General features: G+C 40.2%; 1 protein-coding gene across 3 annotated transcripts in view; it reads left to right on the top strand.

Moving 5' to 3' along the window:
* The window catches only part of UGGT2 (UDP-glucose glycoprotein glucosyltransferase 2), a 446,216-nt gene that overhangs the window by 211,491 nt on the left and 218,253 nt on the right, over positions 1-16,472 (top strand). For all 3 annotated transcript variants that reach the window (XM_040336106.1, XM_040336105.1, XM_040336104.1), the window contains exons 20-21: positions 1,511-1,605; positions 14,081-14,287. In XM_040336106.1, coding sequence (XP_040192040.1) covers positions 1,511-1,605; positions 14,081-14,287 — 302 coding nt within the window. The remainder of the gene's footprint in view (positions 1-1,510; positions 1,606-14,080; positions 14,288-16,472) is intronic.

Below are 16,472 nucleotides of genomic sequence, written 5' to 3'. Positions count from 1 at the left end.
ACACACAGAGGCGAAACATTGAGTGATCCATTACTATTATGAAAGGACAATTGGTTCTGCTTGTTCATAGTTGTATAATGTATCTGTGGTTGGTTGCATGCACACAGGGCACAGGCAGATACTTTCAGAGCAAAAGCTCTGAAGTATCTTTTACTATTCTAAATAAACAAGCCGCAGGGGGGTGCAGGGCTTTCTGCTGACTGCCCCCCCAAGAACTCCTAAAATGTGGGGTGTGTAGGGGAAAACAACCACTATTCAGAACAAAACCAGGTGCTTTAAGCACTTTGACCACTGGAGAAAAAAAATAAAATAAATGACAATTGTTGGATTGAAGAAGATTCGATGATACATGAGTACCCTCTGACAGTGACCACATTGATCCCAAAATTATAGATTGCTTCAATCTCCAGTGACTCACTGGATTAAATTATCATTCTAGCCTTCCACCTGAACTGTAACTGTCAAGGATGAGTGCAATAGTCAAACACTCTTTACTAAATTTCCCACCTGTTATAGAGAGTTCTAGTGTCACCACTGCATTCTGTTCACAATTAAATAGGCACTGGGTGTAAACCTACAATTGCATTAGGCGCAGGGATATGCAATTAGCGGACCTCCAGCTGTTGCAGAACTACAAGTCCCATGAGGCATAGCAAGACTCTGACAGCCACAAGCATGCACTCAGAGGCAGAGGCATGATGGGACTTGTAGTTTTGCAACATCTGGAGGTCCGCTAATTGCATATCCCTGCACTAGGGTAACAAATGAGTTCATGATAAAGTGCAGCTTTATATACTTTTGCCATATACCTGAATGAAAGGTTAGGTGTACAGCCACTTTATGAATGGCTTGCTCTTGTTATTTCCTTAAAGCGGGAGTCCACCCGGAAAAAAAATGTTAACATTAGATTCATGCTCATTTTGTCAAGGGGAATCGGGTAGTTTTTTTAAAAACGAAGCAGTACTTACCGTTTTAGAGAGCGATCTTCTCCGCCGCTTCCGGGTATGGTCTTCGGGACTGGGCGTTCCTATTTGATTGACAGTCTTCCGACAGGCTTCCGACGGTCGCATAGATCGCGTCACGAGTAGCCGAAAGAAGCCGAACATCGGTGCGGCTCTATACGGCGCCTGTGCACCGACGTTCGGCTACTTTCGGAAAATCGTGGCGCGATAGATGCAACCGTCGGAAGCCTGTCGGAAGACTGTCAATCAAATAGGAACGCCCAGTGCCGCAGCCCATACCCAGAAACGGCGGAGAAGATGTATCTCTAAAACGGTTAGTACGGCTTTGATTTAAAAAAAAACTACCTGATTCCCCTTGACAAAATGACCATTAATCTAATGTTAAAAATTAACATTTCTGGGTGAACCTCCACTTTAAACACTTTATGAAGTGAAGAAATGGTACCTGTGAATGCATGTTTGTTAAGGGCATGTTGAATAATCACTTTGGTTACGTAGTGTTTATAATACTAGTGCTGGAATGCTTAGGCTGTGCTATTTATTTTCAGATGAGGATGTAATTTATGCAGTCACCATCTGGATTATTGCTGACTTTGACAAGCCAGCTGGGAGACAACTGCTTGCTAAAGCTGTGAAACACATGGTACAGTACTACTAATTTTTATTACTTAATATTCTACTGTATCTAAGATGGGCCTTGAACCAAAATGATTGATTTCATATGTTTCTGTATTTTTCTTCGTAAATGTATTTCTTGTTTGGAGACAAGGTTACTGAATTTTATCATATATGTGGCAATTCTTCCAGTCCTCATCTTAAACATCTGTTGCAGGGGTATTGAAATAAAATTCACTGAGGTTCATTCAGTAAAATAATTCTTAATGGCACTCCCTCATGTAGGCACTTAAGGCCCCTTTCACACTGTGGAGTTTTTCAAGCGGTGCAGCGCTAAAAATAGCACCTAAATACCGCCTGAAAAACTCCTGCCCAGCATTCTCAATGTGAAAGCCCGAGGGCTTTCACATTGAGGCGATGCGCTGGCAGGAGAGAAAAAAAATCTCCTGCAAACAGCATCTTTGGAGCGGTGAGAGGAGCGGTGTGTATACCTCTCCTTCCCATTTAAAACAATGGAAAACCGCAGTAATACCGCCCGCAATGCGCCTCTGCAGAGGCGCATTGTGGGCGGTATTAACTTTTCTTCGGCTGCTAGCGGGGGTTAATACCGCACTGCTAGCAGCCGAATCCCGCGGCAATTTCGGCGGTATAGCGCCGCTATACCGCCACTGCACCTCCACTGCCCCATGTGAAAGGGGCCTAAGGCTAATTTTCACACATGCCAAACCAAATGTTGCTGGTAGGCAAACTGCAAAGGGTTCAAATGTTTACTAACCGTGGCCAGTAACTGATGTAAAACAAGTCTCTCCATGGTCTTCATAATGTGGGAGGTCAAAGCCATTGGTCTGTAATCCTTGGAACCACAAGAACATGATATTCTCAGCATAGAGACAAGGCAGTATGTATTCCACAACACAGAAACCTTTCATAGACTCAGGCTCAGGTTAAAGACCCATTGAGGAACACCCCCAAGCTGGTTTGCACATGCCCTACGCACCCTGGGGCTAATGCCTTTCTTGCCTTAAGTCTCCTTAACTGTCTACTCACCTGATCAGCTGTAAAAGACATTGATTCCCTGAAGGAGTAGAGTTGTTCTTACAAAAAGAACAACCAGTGAAAGAATACATTAAGGGGGAATAAGAACACACACTAAAGGAAGAAGGACATCTATTATTAGAAGTGGAGGGTACTTGCCTGAACTCTGCTTTCCTACAACTTGTGTTGTAGCTGTTTTCAATCTGAGGGCCCCAAAGCCAGGACCTTTGAATCAAACCTATTTAAAAAAAAGTTTGGTTAATTTTCCCTCTCCACATCTCCCCCAGTCCCTCCGCCAACTGGCTGTAACAACACCAACAGAACCTGTAATGATTCTCATGCCACTCCAGACCTCTCTTAATTTGTTATTCTTGAGTTTCCACTCCAACTTCTTTCTATATTTTTTACTTGGCCTCTCTAATTTTTATCGTCAGGTCCCTCTGAATCATTTTTAACTCCTCCCTATTACCCACTCTAAAAGCCATCTTCAAGTTGAGAATATCCTTCAGATTCCTAGTTAACCGCAGTTTATTTTTTTTATCCAAAGAAAATGTTTATTAAAGTAAACATATACATACAGACCAAGGCAAGCTTCAGAAGTAATCATTTACAGAGCATAGTAAACAGAATCGCACTGCAAATTCAACATAGCCAGATCCTTGCATGGTTCAATAAAAGACTATCCCTTTCATTTTAGTCTTTCCCTCCAAGAACCCCTTTATGTTGCATTACCCATGCTTCCCATTCCAGTATTGTTGATCAGTTGCAACTGGCATTCATACCTAGTAACCTACCCATAACCAGATCAACCGGGGGAAGCCAGCTACATCAAGCCACGGGCCCCAGAGTTGTTAAAACTTTTGGGTGCATCCCCTATGTTGGTATATAACTTTCTCCATCTGGAGCATATTTCCTACTGCAGTGATCCATTCCTTAATTGTCAGAGGTTCCTCTGACTTCCAATGTATCATTATCAACTTACACGCCAGAAATGGGGTTCTGATAACTGCTACTCTAATACACTCTTCCCATTCAAACTCCTCCAGCAAATTGAGCAAACAGGGTTTTGGGTTTGTAGGCATAGAGATCTGAAATATCCTGTTTATGGTGTCCACCACTCTCTTCCAATAGAAATGTAATTTTGGGCACCTCCACAGAAGATGGATCAGGTCCCCATGGTCTTGTTTACATCTAGTGCATAGCGGGTGGGCCTAAAATTCATAGTATACATTCTATCAGGGTATAGTACGTTCTCAGTATGATGGCCTTTGCATTCAGTGAAAAGATTGGCACCGCCTGGAGAGCTTCCTCCCACTGACCTACGTCTCCCTCTCATTTCATCCATCATTCGCAGAGGTTTTTTTTTCAGAAAATTCTGCAATAACATACTATAACATTGTGAGATAAATCCCTTGGTGGTAGATGCTCTTTTGATCAAGTTAAACAATGGTATTGGTGAAGGAGACCATTCAGAAGAGCTACTCTGAGCTGTCACGGCATGCCTTAATTGCATATAATAAAAGCGCATGGAAGACTGCAAACTGCCCAGCTCCTGCTGAGCCTCAAACAACAACAGTTCTCCGTTATGAAAAAATGTCTAATGTATAGCACCCCATATCTCTTCCATAAGGCCCCGTGTTGCAACTTAGCAATTTTTAAGGTAGGTTCCATTAGACCAGATAGGGCTAAATTCCGTATAGCCAGTCACTCCCTGTATTTATTCCATACTTTTTGGATAAGGTTATAAGTCGAGTATATCTTATGTGGCTTGCCGAAGGCCAGAGCTTCAAGGGCCACTGCAACGGACTCTCCCTTTACTGTATGCAGCATCACGGTCTCAGAAGACCTGCCGTTGGCGCCCCTCTGCTCCATACCCCAACTCATCACTCCTATCAGGTGCTCTAACTGTGCGGCTAGATATTCCAGCCAGGGGTTTGGCAAGGCTAGACCCCCCCCCTCATCCTGTAGATGTTCAAGTTTAATTCTAGGGGGGCGGTTCTTCCATATTAGCAATGCGGAATAGGGAGTTCACTATTCTAAATGTCTTAAGGGGGACCAATACCGTTGAGTTGTGCAGCACATAGAGTAGCTGGAGCATTAAAATCATCTTGATCGGGTTCACCCTACCGGCTACCGACAGGCAGAGTGAATTCCGCGTTTTAATCCAATCCCGGAATTTTTGTAGCAGCGGAGAAATGTTCAGCCTCCCATAGTCTCGGATACTAGTCTTCACCTGGGCCCCCAAGTACCTAAAGGAGGTGGACAGGGGTATGAAGCCAGCATTCGAACGTGTACCCCCCGCATCAATGAGCATTAGGGAGTACTTTGTCCAATTAATCTTGAGTCCTGAATATGTACCAAATTCCGTTATGGTGGACATGGTTTCTTTAACGGAACCTTCAACATCTGCAAGCAGAATCATTGTATCTGCGTAGAGCATCACTTTTTCCTGTCCGTTTCCATAACGGAAGCCGGAAGTAACCCGGATGGTGTCTGATTTTAATTGCCAGGGTTCAGTGGCAACAGACACCCTTGTCTTGTGCCCCTTCCCAAGGCAAAAGTATGTGACATTAACCCGATGCCCGAATAGCTGCCTGGGGGCAACAATAAAGTAAGCAGACCCATGAAATGTATGTTTTCCCAAATCCAAACCTCTAGAGAACCCCCCACAGATACTTTCACTAAATGCCTTCATAGCATCCAGTGAGAGCAGGGCTATGTGTCCTATTTTATCTGCTGGAGATTGCATATTCAGAAAGATTCTCTTTAGATTCACCACCGTGGACTTGTTGGGCATGAATCCGGCATAGTCTGGGTGCACAACAGACACAATGACCCCATTCAGCATCAATCTAAGTGCCAGGATTTTGGCTAGGAGTTTAGTGTCACTCTGTAAAAAGGATATGGGTCTATACGAGCCCGGATCTTCAGGGTCCTTCCCAGGTTTTAATATTAAGACCGTGTTGGCTGTGGACATAGAAGGGGGTAAGACTGGCCACTCCCTAACTGCATTAAACACCACCAGTAATTTAGGTAAAAGGATTCCCGCATACTGCTTGTAAATTTCCATTGGCAGATTGTCCGCCCCAGGGGCCTTACAGTTAGGGAATTCTGTGAGTGCCATCAGCAGCTCCTCCAAAGTGAGCGGAGTATCTAGTGCCCTCCTCTTGTCACCTGTGAGCTGAGGGAAGTTAATGCCTTGCAAATACCCAGTTAGATCTTCTAGGGTGTACTCCTCGGTAGGAAGATACAGGTTTTCATAGAAACCTGCTAATTCCTGCGAAATTTGAACAGTTGTGCCTAATTCTCTGGAACTGGCCCACTGGGATGTCTCGTATCCGAGACTTCGGGTAGTGGATATCTGCATGAAGCAGAGTGTTGGCCTCCATACTCTTCCTGAAGGTTTGAGTGCTTGGATTTCCATTTTCCAAATGGATCAACAGATCCAGGAAAGAAATTTCTTGTGTATCTGCTACAAAGGTCAACCTAATGTTTCTGGAGTTCTGATTTAGCTCATCCAAGAATTGGGACAGGCCATCCTGAGTGCACTCCCACAACATCAACGTGTCATCGATGTACCTGAGCCACAAACAAACGTGGTCAGCTACATAGGTGAGGCATAGACCACTTCCTCCTCCCACCACCCAAGATGCAAACATGCATAGGCGGGTGCCCATGGTGCTCCGATAGCGGTTCCATTTTTTTGTTGATAATAGGAACCTGTAAATGGGGGAACAAATTATTATTATAATTTTTTTTATTCATTCTTTATTGGAAATTTTAATCAAGTACAAAACCCGCCAACATGGTGTTTAAAATGACAAACATCGTCTTTCCCAATTTTTCTCTTACCCCTTTCCCATGTCCCTCCCTACCCCCTCTCCTGTCCCCCCCCACATCCCCTTCCCTGATCTGCCATCCCGTCTTACTACTTTTTCACCTGTCAATTTCAATCATTCCCTTTTACGTGTAGCGCTACCCCCTCAGGAGCCGTTGATTTGTTGTTGGGATCGGCATATTAAGTTACCTTGGTGTTGTCTAGGGGTGCAGTTGGAGAACAGAGTATTGAGCAAATGTCCAGACAGTGAATAAAGATTTTACAATGCTTTATTTCCAGGCCAACACGGCCAACATCAACATCAAGTGGGAAAGAAAGGTTGATGAAGCAAGAGAGAGAAAACTTTGCAGTATCAGGCCTGGATATGAACCAAGCAATCCTGCTCTCAGTAGTAAATAGAGGTGAAAATTAGGGGTGTTGGTGCTGCCAGGTGCACGTTCTAGACCATATAAAAACCTAACAACCTGAAGCTATGAGCTAAATAGGCCAGGGTATGTAATGTCTTAGTGCAACCCGGTAGGCTACGAGTCACTGAAAAGAGCCCCGCAATAGGGTAAAGGTAATAGCAAAATCAGCAAGAATACAAGTAAATAACACAATTGATGAATGCTGTAAGTGCTGGTATGAATACCAAAATGTGATGGTATGATATACTGCAATGAAAGTGGCTGCCCTTTACCATAAACAACACATAAGCAACATATACATATGGCAATCACATAAAAGATTGGTGTCAGCAAACTACAACTCTGTAGTGTTAAACTCTGCGGTATTACTGTCCAATTGGAGTCCAGTAGCAATGTTATCAGGTCGATATGGAAACTGCTAAAAAAACTGCTGTATAGGGTGATCAGTTTATATCCAACATAACCAAACAACACATAAACGTCTATGAACATCAATAATATTACAGTATAGATGGAGTCCAGAAGGGTTAATTCATGTGGAGGGAGTGGTCCTATGTATATTGATACAAGGTGGTCCCGGTGCTCCCCTCAGGGTTCCCCACTCACCAGATGGTACTCCCCGCTTGGGGTAACGGGTATGTAGCACGGGTTCTCTAGTATACTGCTCCTCTCCTCTGCTCACACGATCCGCTACCTCCCAGGTGGTGCTCCACGTATCAGCTGTCCAGCGGGCAATGCACACCGCCCAGTGCCTCCGTGCCTCAGAAAAAAGAGGGGGACTCCAATAGTGGAATGACGTTTTTAAGAATAAAATTTATAAAAAATCTCTAATGTAGCCAGTGGTACAATAATACCAAACGCCTATAGAGTGGCTATATAGTATAAAAACAAATACAAAACTAAACAGATAGTCAAACAGAAAAGGGTTCGCCAGAGTGTGTACACTAAGTGGCTGTGAGGGTACAAAGCATGTCGCCAGCGGTATGCAGCGTGCGCTCCAGCTACAACCACCTGACGCTGACCCGGAAGTGACGTATGTGCGTAATGTGGATCCCAATTGCTTTTCTAACCGCGTCCCGTTCCCTGGAATAAAAAAAATTGTGCCCGCTAATGGATTTAACAGGGAGTTATAGTTCCATTTTTCGCGTCTATAAATTGTGTCCCATATTTTAAATACATTTTTGGTTATGTTATGTGTGCCCGTATCTAGTGTTCTTAATTTTTGGAGGTATCCAGATGTTTTTATATAAATGTGTCTTACTTAGTATATTTTCCATTTGTACCCACTTTTTTTTAGTGTGTGGATTTGCCCATTCTGCTAACCTTGCTAATAATATAATGCTTTATAATATCTCTGTATGTCTGAGAGTGCCAACCCCCCGTTTTTTTTCCCCTCGACTTAAGAGTACATAATTTACTCTAGCCTTGTTACCCTGACAAATATATTTCAAGATTAAAGTTTTGATCACCTTAAAGAAACTTTGTGGTATTTTTATTGGAAGCATTTGAATCGTAAAGATTTATTTTTGGCAGGATCATCATTTTTAATACGTTGACCCTTCCTATCCATGAGATAGGTCTCCTCGCAGTATTTTTAATTTCTAATTTAATTTAATTAATTAAAGGAACATAGTTGTAGGGTAAAGTTTTTCTAAGGTTGGTGTTATTTTTATTCCCAGGTATGTTGGTGCCTTTGTCTCTCAGGCGAATGAGAATTCCTTCTGTAGTGATTTTTCCTCTTGATTTATCTACTCCCAAATTCAAAATCACGTTTATACAGGATTAATTTTAAAATTTGAAAGTTCACCATATTTTTTTTATTTTTTTTATTACGTTGGGCAGGTATAGTCTAGGTTTGGTTGGGTATAGGGGTATGTCGTCTGCGTATGCCGCCACCTTATGTTCTTCCTTCCCCACTCTCGCCCCTCCTATTTCCGGATTTCTCCGTATTTTTGTCAGTAGTGGTTATAGTGATATTACATATAAGAGAGGCGAGAGTGGGCACCATTGTCTTGTCTTGTTCCATTGAACATCTCAAAAACCTATGACACACTCCCATTGACCTTGACCCTAGCTGTTGGATGGCTGTATAAGTTGGTAACCCATATCATAAATCTAGGCCCTATACCTATACTTCGGAGTGTCACCATAATAAACCCCCAGTCGACTTGGTCAAATGCTTTTTCGGCATCAATTGACATGAGTACGACTGGGGTTTTTTGCTCCTTGACTTTACCCATTAATAACATTCTTATGCTATTATCTCTACCCTACCTTCCTAATACAAAGCCCGCTTGATCTACATTTATCACTTGCAGCATTACATTTTTTAATCTTGTTGACAATATTTTCACATATAGTTTTATGTCTGCGTTTAGCAGCGCTATAGGGCGGTAATTGGAACAGATAGTTCCGTCCTTTCCTGCTTTTGGTATAATTGAGATATTGGTAAGAAGTGATTCTTTTCTTATTTCTAGATCTAATAATGTTCCGGGGGTGTTCCTCTTATCCTTGTGTATTTTTGGAAGAATATAAAATGTGGGGACATTGAAGTCTTCCACCGTTTAGAGATGACGTCTGCATCAAGGGCAAAGTACAGCTTGTCGTTAATTAGAGCAACAAGGGAGGAAATGGGTTATAATCTAACTTTTTATAAGTATGTTCATACTGAAAATTTTGAAAAAAAAACACTATTTTTAACTTTTAGCTATAAAAAATATCCCATTTTTTTAACATTTTTTTTTCTCAGTTTAGGCCAATATGTATTCTTCTACATATTTTTGGTAACAAAAATCGCAATAAGCATATGGTGATTGGTTTGTGCAAAAGTTATAGCGCCTACAATGGCGGTTATCTGCAATTTGTGCCAGGACTGTGATATTGCGGCGGACAGTTCGGACACTTTTGACACTAGTTTGGGACCATTCACATTTATACAGCGAACAGTGCTATAAATATGCACTGATTACTGTATAATTGGACTGGCAAGGAAGGGGTTAACACTAGGGGGTGATCAAGTGGTTAAATGTGTTCCCTAGACAGTGATTCTAGCTGTGGTGGGAGGAGACTGACTGGGGGAGGTTACAGATCGGTGTCCCTATGTACCTATGACACACCATCGCTCTCCTCCCTGACAGGACGTGGATCTCTGTGTTTACACACAGAGATCCACGTTTCTGGCTCTGTAACTGCCGATCGCGGGTTCAAGGCGGACAACGCGCGAGCCCCCTAGCGGCCGGGAGGCCCGAGGATGTCATATGATGTCCACCCAGGATGGCAGAGCCACCTGGGTGGATGTCTTTTGACATTAGGTGGGATGGGAAGTGGTTATAACGGCAGCAGACATCTGTTCAGTCCCAAATTTAGAAGAAAAGAAAGGATACACTGAAGCCAGGGGCTTGCCTATGGAAGCAGCAGGGCAAGGCAGGAGATGATCTGATTGGTAGACTAAGTGGGGGACCGTGGCTGTCTGGGTGGGACATTGTTATCCGCCATTTAGTGACGCCTGTTCTATTGTATTGGGCAAATTGTATTTCTCTAAAGTGTGAGTAGCCTTCACTATGCATGCAAAAACAGTGCAAATGTGAAAAGTGTGAATGTATAACCCTGAATTAAAATGGGTTGAGGAAATTGAACTCCACAATGACAACAAGTGAATCAACCCAACCACCCCCAAAGACCTATGCTACCAGCTACTTGGTGTTAAACTTATGAAAGAATAGTTGCATGTGATTCTAGATTGTTTGTGGCTACACTGAAAAGGAGTGTTCTGCAAGCATTTGGTCACTAATGTTTTGCTGAAAAAGTAGTGACAGGGGAAGGATACAGTGAGTGGTAAACAACTTGTCATAGTATTTCTTGCTTTTGTTTTGCTGCTGTTAAACCACAGTTCCAGTCATGCTTCCAACAATGGAGCAGCCTTTGGTAAAAAGAAGCAAGTTTCAATATAAATGGAATGGGCCTTATACGTATACACTAAAACTTTAAAACTTCTTCAAAAAAAGTATAACAAGCACACTAATCAAAGTATCTTTTCCATTAATCTGTAGTGTTATGAAAATACAGTACCCTTCTAATAATGTTTTAAATGACTGTGTTAACCCAATAAAGGTTTTGACTTTTGTACTGTACTGGTTCCTAGTGATTGTCTTCCATTTATTGCAAGTAAAATAGAAGTTTTGGCTTTAAATGCGTCTGTATGTTTAGCCTTTGAAGCAATCCACTTTGTAAATATAGTTAAGATCAGCAATGATGGAATATTAAGGAAAAGGTTTGTAGCGTTAATAGTGTGTGGGTTTGTTGTTTTGGAAGCATTTCTATTTGAAAGCCTTCGCAAGCTTATGGATCACTTTCTTTATTGCACCTAAAATTGTTTTCAGAAAGCTGCATCTTAATATATTCAAAATAGATTGTCGTTTCTCTCTGCTATCACACTTCATAGCCTGCTAGATTATGGAAAATGTTGGGTTTTCTGCCAAGAACTTGTCCTAAGTAAGCTTCCATGAGGTCAGAATTATTAGACATCAATATTAACACAAGGAGATGAGTTTTAGTAAGACAAAGGCAAAATTAGATTTTGCAATATAAACTTTCTACTATGTTGTCATCTCTTTTGTAAGATGTACCAAGTTCACTGTAACATATATCTTTTGTTGTGACCCCAGCAGCAACAAGCATGTCACACTGAATTACAAGTGCTGCAGACCAGTAGGTATAAACGTTAGTGCTGTTACTTAGACTCGTCCCACAGGGCTCAAACTTTGCAGCATCTTTGGCTCTAGACAATGTCAAGTTTAATTTAATGTACATAGGGCTTTTTTTATTTAGTACGGTATATTTTAAACAGAACGTGACTTGTTAAAGGCTATTTGTCTGAGCTTTGCAGATTACTGCCTTCCTCTTTCATGCCTAACAAACACTGAATTGCTGCCAGTGTATATTTAATCTTGACTATAATTATTTCTAAAGCCTAATTTGGCTTTTTACATTTTTTCCTACGAGTGACATAATTTTATTTTAATGCTGTGTATTAAAACAATATTCGTACAGCATGTATTAAGCTGCAACACTACTTTTTTATTTGTGTCCTTCCTAATGTCTCAGTATCAGTGACTTACTTTTCTGTTGTTAATTGTGTTAACGGCTATTAAAACGTTTTATGCTACAGAGGTCCAAAATGTTAATGTTTTTTATTTAGTAATGGTTCTTCAAGTATAGTAAGTATATAATCCAGTGTGTTTAAAATATTTTAAATGTTGTTCTTTAAGAATATATATTATCACATTTGGTCCTACTCTATTGTACACACATAAATTACCATGTATATTGCATAGTCAATATTTGCTTTATATCTCCATTTGTACGGTGTGAACAAGAAATATTTTCTATGAATATAGGGCTCACACACCTGCACTACTGCTGTTGTGGGGGATGGGGAATCCACTTGGCACCATGTTACTTATTACACTTCAAATATGGGTGTAATGTGGTCTTAAATGTGGACCTAATCTTTAACCTATTAACTAACCAGCTAATCTAATATAACTGGATGTATTTATTATTTTAATTGTATTCCTTTATGTTTTTCTGATGTTGGTAAGAGGAAATATGATACGTTGGGTAAACTTTCTCCATTATCATCATGATTGGTTAATTATGATGATCACATGATTGGTGACATAATCACATACTGCCAAGTTTTCCAGTATCTGTGTGGAATTTTCCTCTATTTAGTGCTGGGTGTTGCATCTACCTATAAGCTCTTTTTTTATAACCCCCCCCCCCCCCCCACCCATTTTATTTTACTCTTTCATGTGGACCGCAGCAGCTGTCCTGAGAGCTCCAATTATATAATTCAATCAACGAATAAAAAAAGTGTTTTTGCTTCAATGGGCAAAAGTTCATTCTGAAGCAGGTGGGTGCAATGACTCTCTCTTTGAGCTTCACTTCAGCTCTTATATGCAGTCTTGGCCCCACAAAATACATGGGTACTTCCAGATTTGGAGGAAACCCACCTGCAGTCTCGTGGTCACAAAGTGAAGCTTTCTGAACTTCTGTGCTGGTTTCACCTTTCAGATCAAAACATATAGAGGAATCTCTGGGCTTTCTGGCAGTGCATTAGGGCAGTAGGAGAAAGTAAGTACATCCTACCTGTGGTCCCTGAAGTTCAGAGAAGCTGCTACATCGTTTTTTTTGGACAAAGTAAAGGCTCACTTTAAACATGTGTGTACATGAGTTAATCATATTTTTCTTTTATACTGTAGACGCACTAAGCCCTCTCGGTAATGCAGCATACAAAGTGTGCTTTACAATTCGTTTAAATACAAGCCTTTCTATCTGCTCACACTTATTGACAACAATATGCCTCCTAGGTGGTTAAAGTGTTACTAAACCCAGGACGCTGCACTCACTATATCTGGTCTCCCACAGTACACATAACATATAAATGCAATTATTTTAGTAAATATAAACTGCTAATTACCTTTTCTCATCAGCACTGGTTAAAGCTTATAGGAAGAGTTTTTATTCTCTTCTGACTGTCCTATGAGGCTGCATGACCCTTGACCCTCTGTCTGGACAGTGGTGTTTGACCCTGTGCTAAATACACACACCCTCCCAAAAAAAAAAAACCTCTAGCAATAGCCACCAAACAGCATGTGCAGAGTGCCTCCAAGGCTCTGTACTATCAACAGATGGATTAGGGACAGTAAAAGAAGGGAAAGATTAGAGAAGACAGAATCAAAAAGCTTTCTTACACAATGCAGAGGATTAACCACAATGTGTATAACAAGCATGCTTTACTGCATATACAGACTGATTTTACTGTTTGTGGGTTTAGTAACACTTTAATCACATTATTTATTTCATCTCAGCAACTGTTTGGCGAAAGTTGCTATAAAGGGAGGAACCAGTACAGGGAGAACTTACAAATCTTTCCATCTATGTAAACCCATTCTAATACTGGGTGAAACGTCAACAATCAAACTTCTTGACTATGTCTGCATGTTTTATATTTTATAGACACATGTTTTTCTGTTTGGCTGTTAGTATTAGAAGCAAAAAAAAATACTTAAAGTTCACATTCAGGTGACTGCTACTGTAACAACTTGAGATATGTATTCAATAAAAATACTGTATAGGTTTTCTTTAGTTTAACATAAATTGGGGAAAATATCTGTTTGCTAACATTTTGCATTGATATGTTTTTTTTTTTCATCCGTTAGAAAAAGAGTAGCATAGCACGACTTGGTATCCTAAACAATCCAACCTCCAAGATGACTGAAGATAACACTTTGATATCTCGTGCAATATGGGCTGCTTTGCTTACACAGAAGAGCCAGAACACGCTGACATTTTTCACAAAACTTTCAAATGAAAAGACTGTGGATGCACTTACTAAAGGGCATAAAATCAAAGAGTTCCTTGTTTCGGTAAGCAGATATTTTCTTATTGTGTGACTTCTTTCATGGCACGTGTATATTAGATACAGACATACCTACAATTAAATTAAACCCAGTGGTTCCACTCTACCTTCCTCCAGGAAATAAGCAGAAAACATTTTAATTTGTACAGAAGAAAAAAAAATTATGAGCCTATGTCATGGAATGAAATGCCTGTCGGAGTAAAATATAGCTTGTACTGTAGTTCAAATACCAGTAAAGAAAATCTGTCACTTTTATACACTCTTTTATTACACCCTGCATTAAATTGCAATTTGTGATATTGATTATCCATAGTCTAAGTTAATAAACTGTTTTAAGCTCAAACTCTAGTCATTTTGTTAAGTTTTACATAGAGTGGTGTCACAAGTGTAACCAACTGTCAAGTTTTTATTCCAATCACAGGGACAAGTGTGTGCATGCCAGTGGGTACCTCTGCTACTACTTGATTAACACCTTCTTCTTAATTTGCATTTTGCCAAACACTCTTGCAAGATGAAAGACATTTTTTAAAGTCCAATATCAATATAATATAGGAAAAAAACTGTGCTAAACAAACAAAATTAGCATTAATAAAGATCAAAGGCAGCAATTACATGCGATAAACACAAATAACACAATACAAAAATAAAAACTGCGCCAATGAAAAAGAACCAGCATGAGTGCCAGTTCTTAGAAAGAAAAAAGTCTATGAGCCCCCAAAAATGTTGAAATAATAAAGGTATGGTAAATGAAGTCCTAAATGTGCAAAGTGGATCTCGGCAGAACCCACAGACAGGATGAAAGCAGCACCACCGTGAGAATGACTTCTTGTGAGGAGACCACCACCTAATGGAAAGCCGCTTGCCACAACAAACAGGTTCACAAGCCTATAGGTAAAAACTCCATCCACGGACTGAGACACCGCACCAAAAGGGACTCCAAGGGCAGGTATCCTGGATAAGGTCGCTTGCTCATAGGTAAACAGGTCCTCGGTTCATGGGTATAAGGATAAACGGACCATAGTGTGATACCGTAATTTTTTTAAATAAAAGTAAAGGCGAAAACGTACTTACAACATGTAGCGTTTTAAAAAGCATGTATACAAATGCCGGCCGGGACTATAGGAGTCGTCCTCAATCCGTTCAGCGTGGTGACATCAGTGTGCGCCGTCCCAGACGCGTTTCGTCATCAACAGACGTTATCAATGGGGATGGGCGATACACTGATTCACCGCATTATAATAGGGCCTCGTTCTGATGTGCAAGGAAGTGGCTGACTGAAAACTCCATGATGGTTTGGGGAAAAACAGCGTGTCAGAATGTGACTGCCAGAACTACTCGCCATCAGAAAAATAAAACATAAGCAATAAGGAAAAAACCCTATTGACTAAAAATTATAAAAAATATGTATAGACCCTTACGGAGGCATGTTATACAACCCAGGGTATTTATACATTATTATTTATTAAAGGAAAAATTATGCGACCAAAAATGTAACGATTCCTAGGCTGAAAACAAGTCGGTCTAGGAACTCAGATTGACATCAGCGACCCCTAGTGGAGACTGGAATAAATATCACTATGGTATTATATACTAAAAGAATTTGTACACAGGCTGAAAAAAGCCCAAAAAATAGGGAGAGGTTAAACTAGCAAGCACTCCTCCTACTTTTGATTACATAATGAATAATTTGTATTCTAAAGAACTAGATGATTTATAATTAAGGTAGATTAAACCTAAAAATCTCAATGTGAAATCAATCGCAATGTAATTTATAGTAACTGTCTAAGTGAAAAAAAACTAAATATATAATATATTTTTTAGATTACTATATTAAGTGACCCATTAACAGTGAAAAAAAGGGATAATGTAGAGAAAAACTCCCTACATAGCATTAATTAACATGCTCTCAAAAATGTGAATATTTTAAGTTATACCTGAATATAAACAAAAAAATTATTTTAATTGTATTTTTATTTCTAAAGAATATTAAAAAATAATGTGCTGCCATATAGAAGAAAATACGTCTATCCAAAAAAATTTGATTTGAGGATAAACGTGAAAAAAATTATTTTAAAAATTGTTGTATGTTATTATAAATAAGAATGGAAATCTAACCATACTGGAAAAAAGGCCCATCCTTGCATGACACAACCAGTGCACAGAAAAAATACATAAATACAAATCATCAGGCA

This window comes from Rana temporaria, chromosome 2 (assembly GCF_905171775.1).
Source record: "Rana temporaria chromosome 2, aRanTem1.1, whole genome shotgun sequence".
NCBI classification, from domain to species: domain Eukaryota; kingdom Metazoa; phylum Chordata; class Amphibia; order Anura; family Ranidae; genus Rana; species Rana temporaria.
The sequence above is the reverse complement of the archived record's forward strand: the minus strand, read 5'-3'. Positions and strand labels throughout refer to the sequence as shown.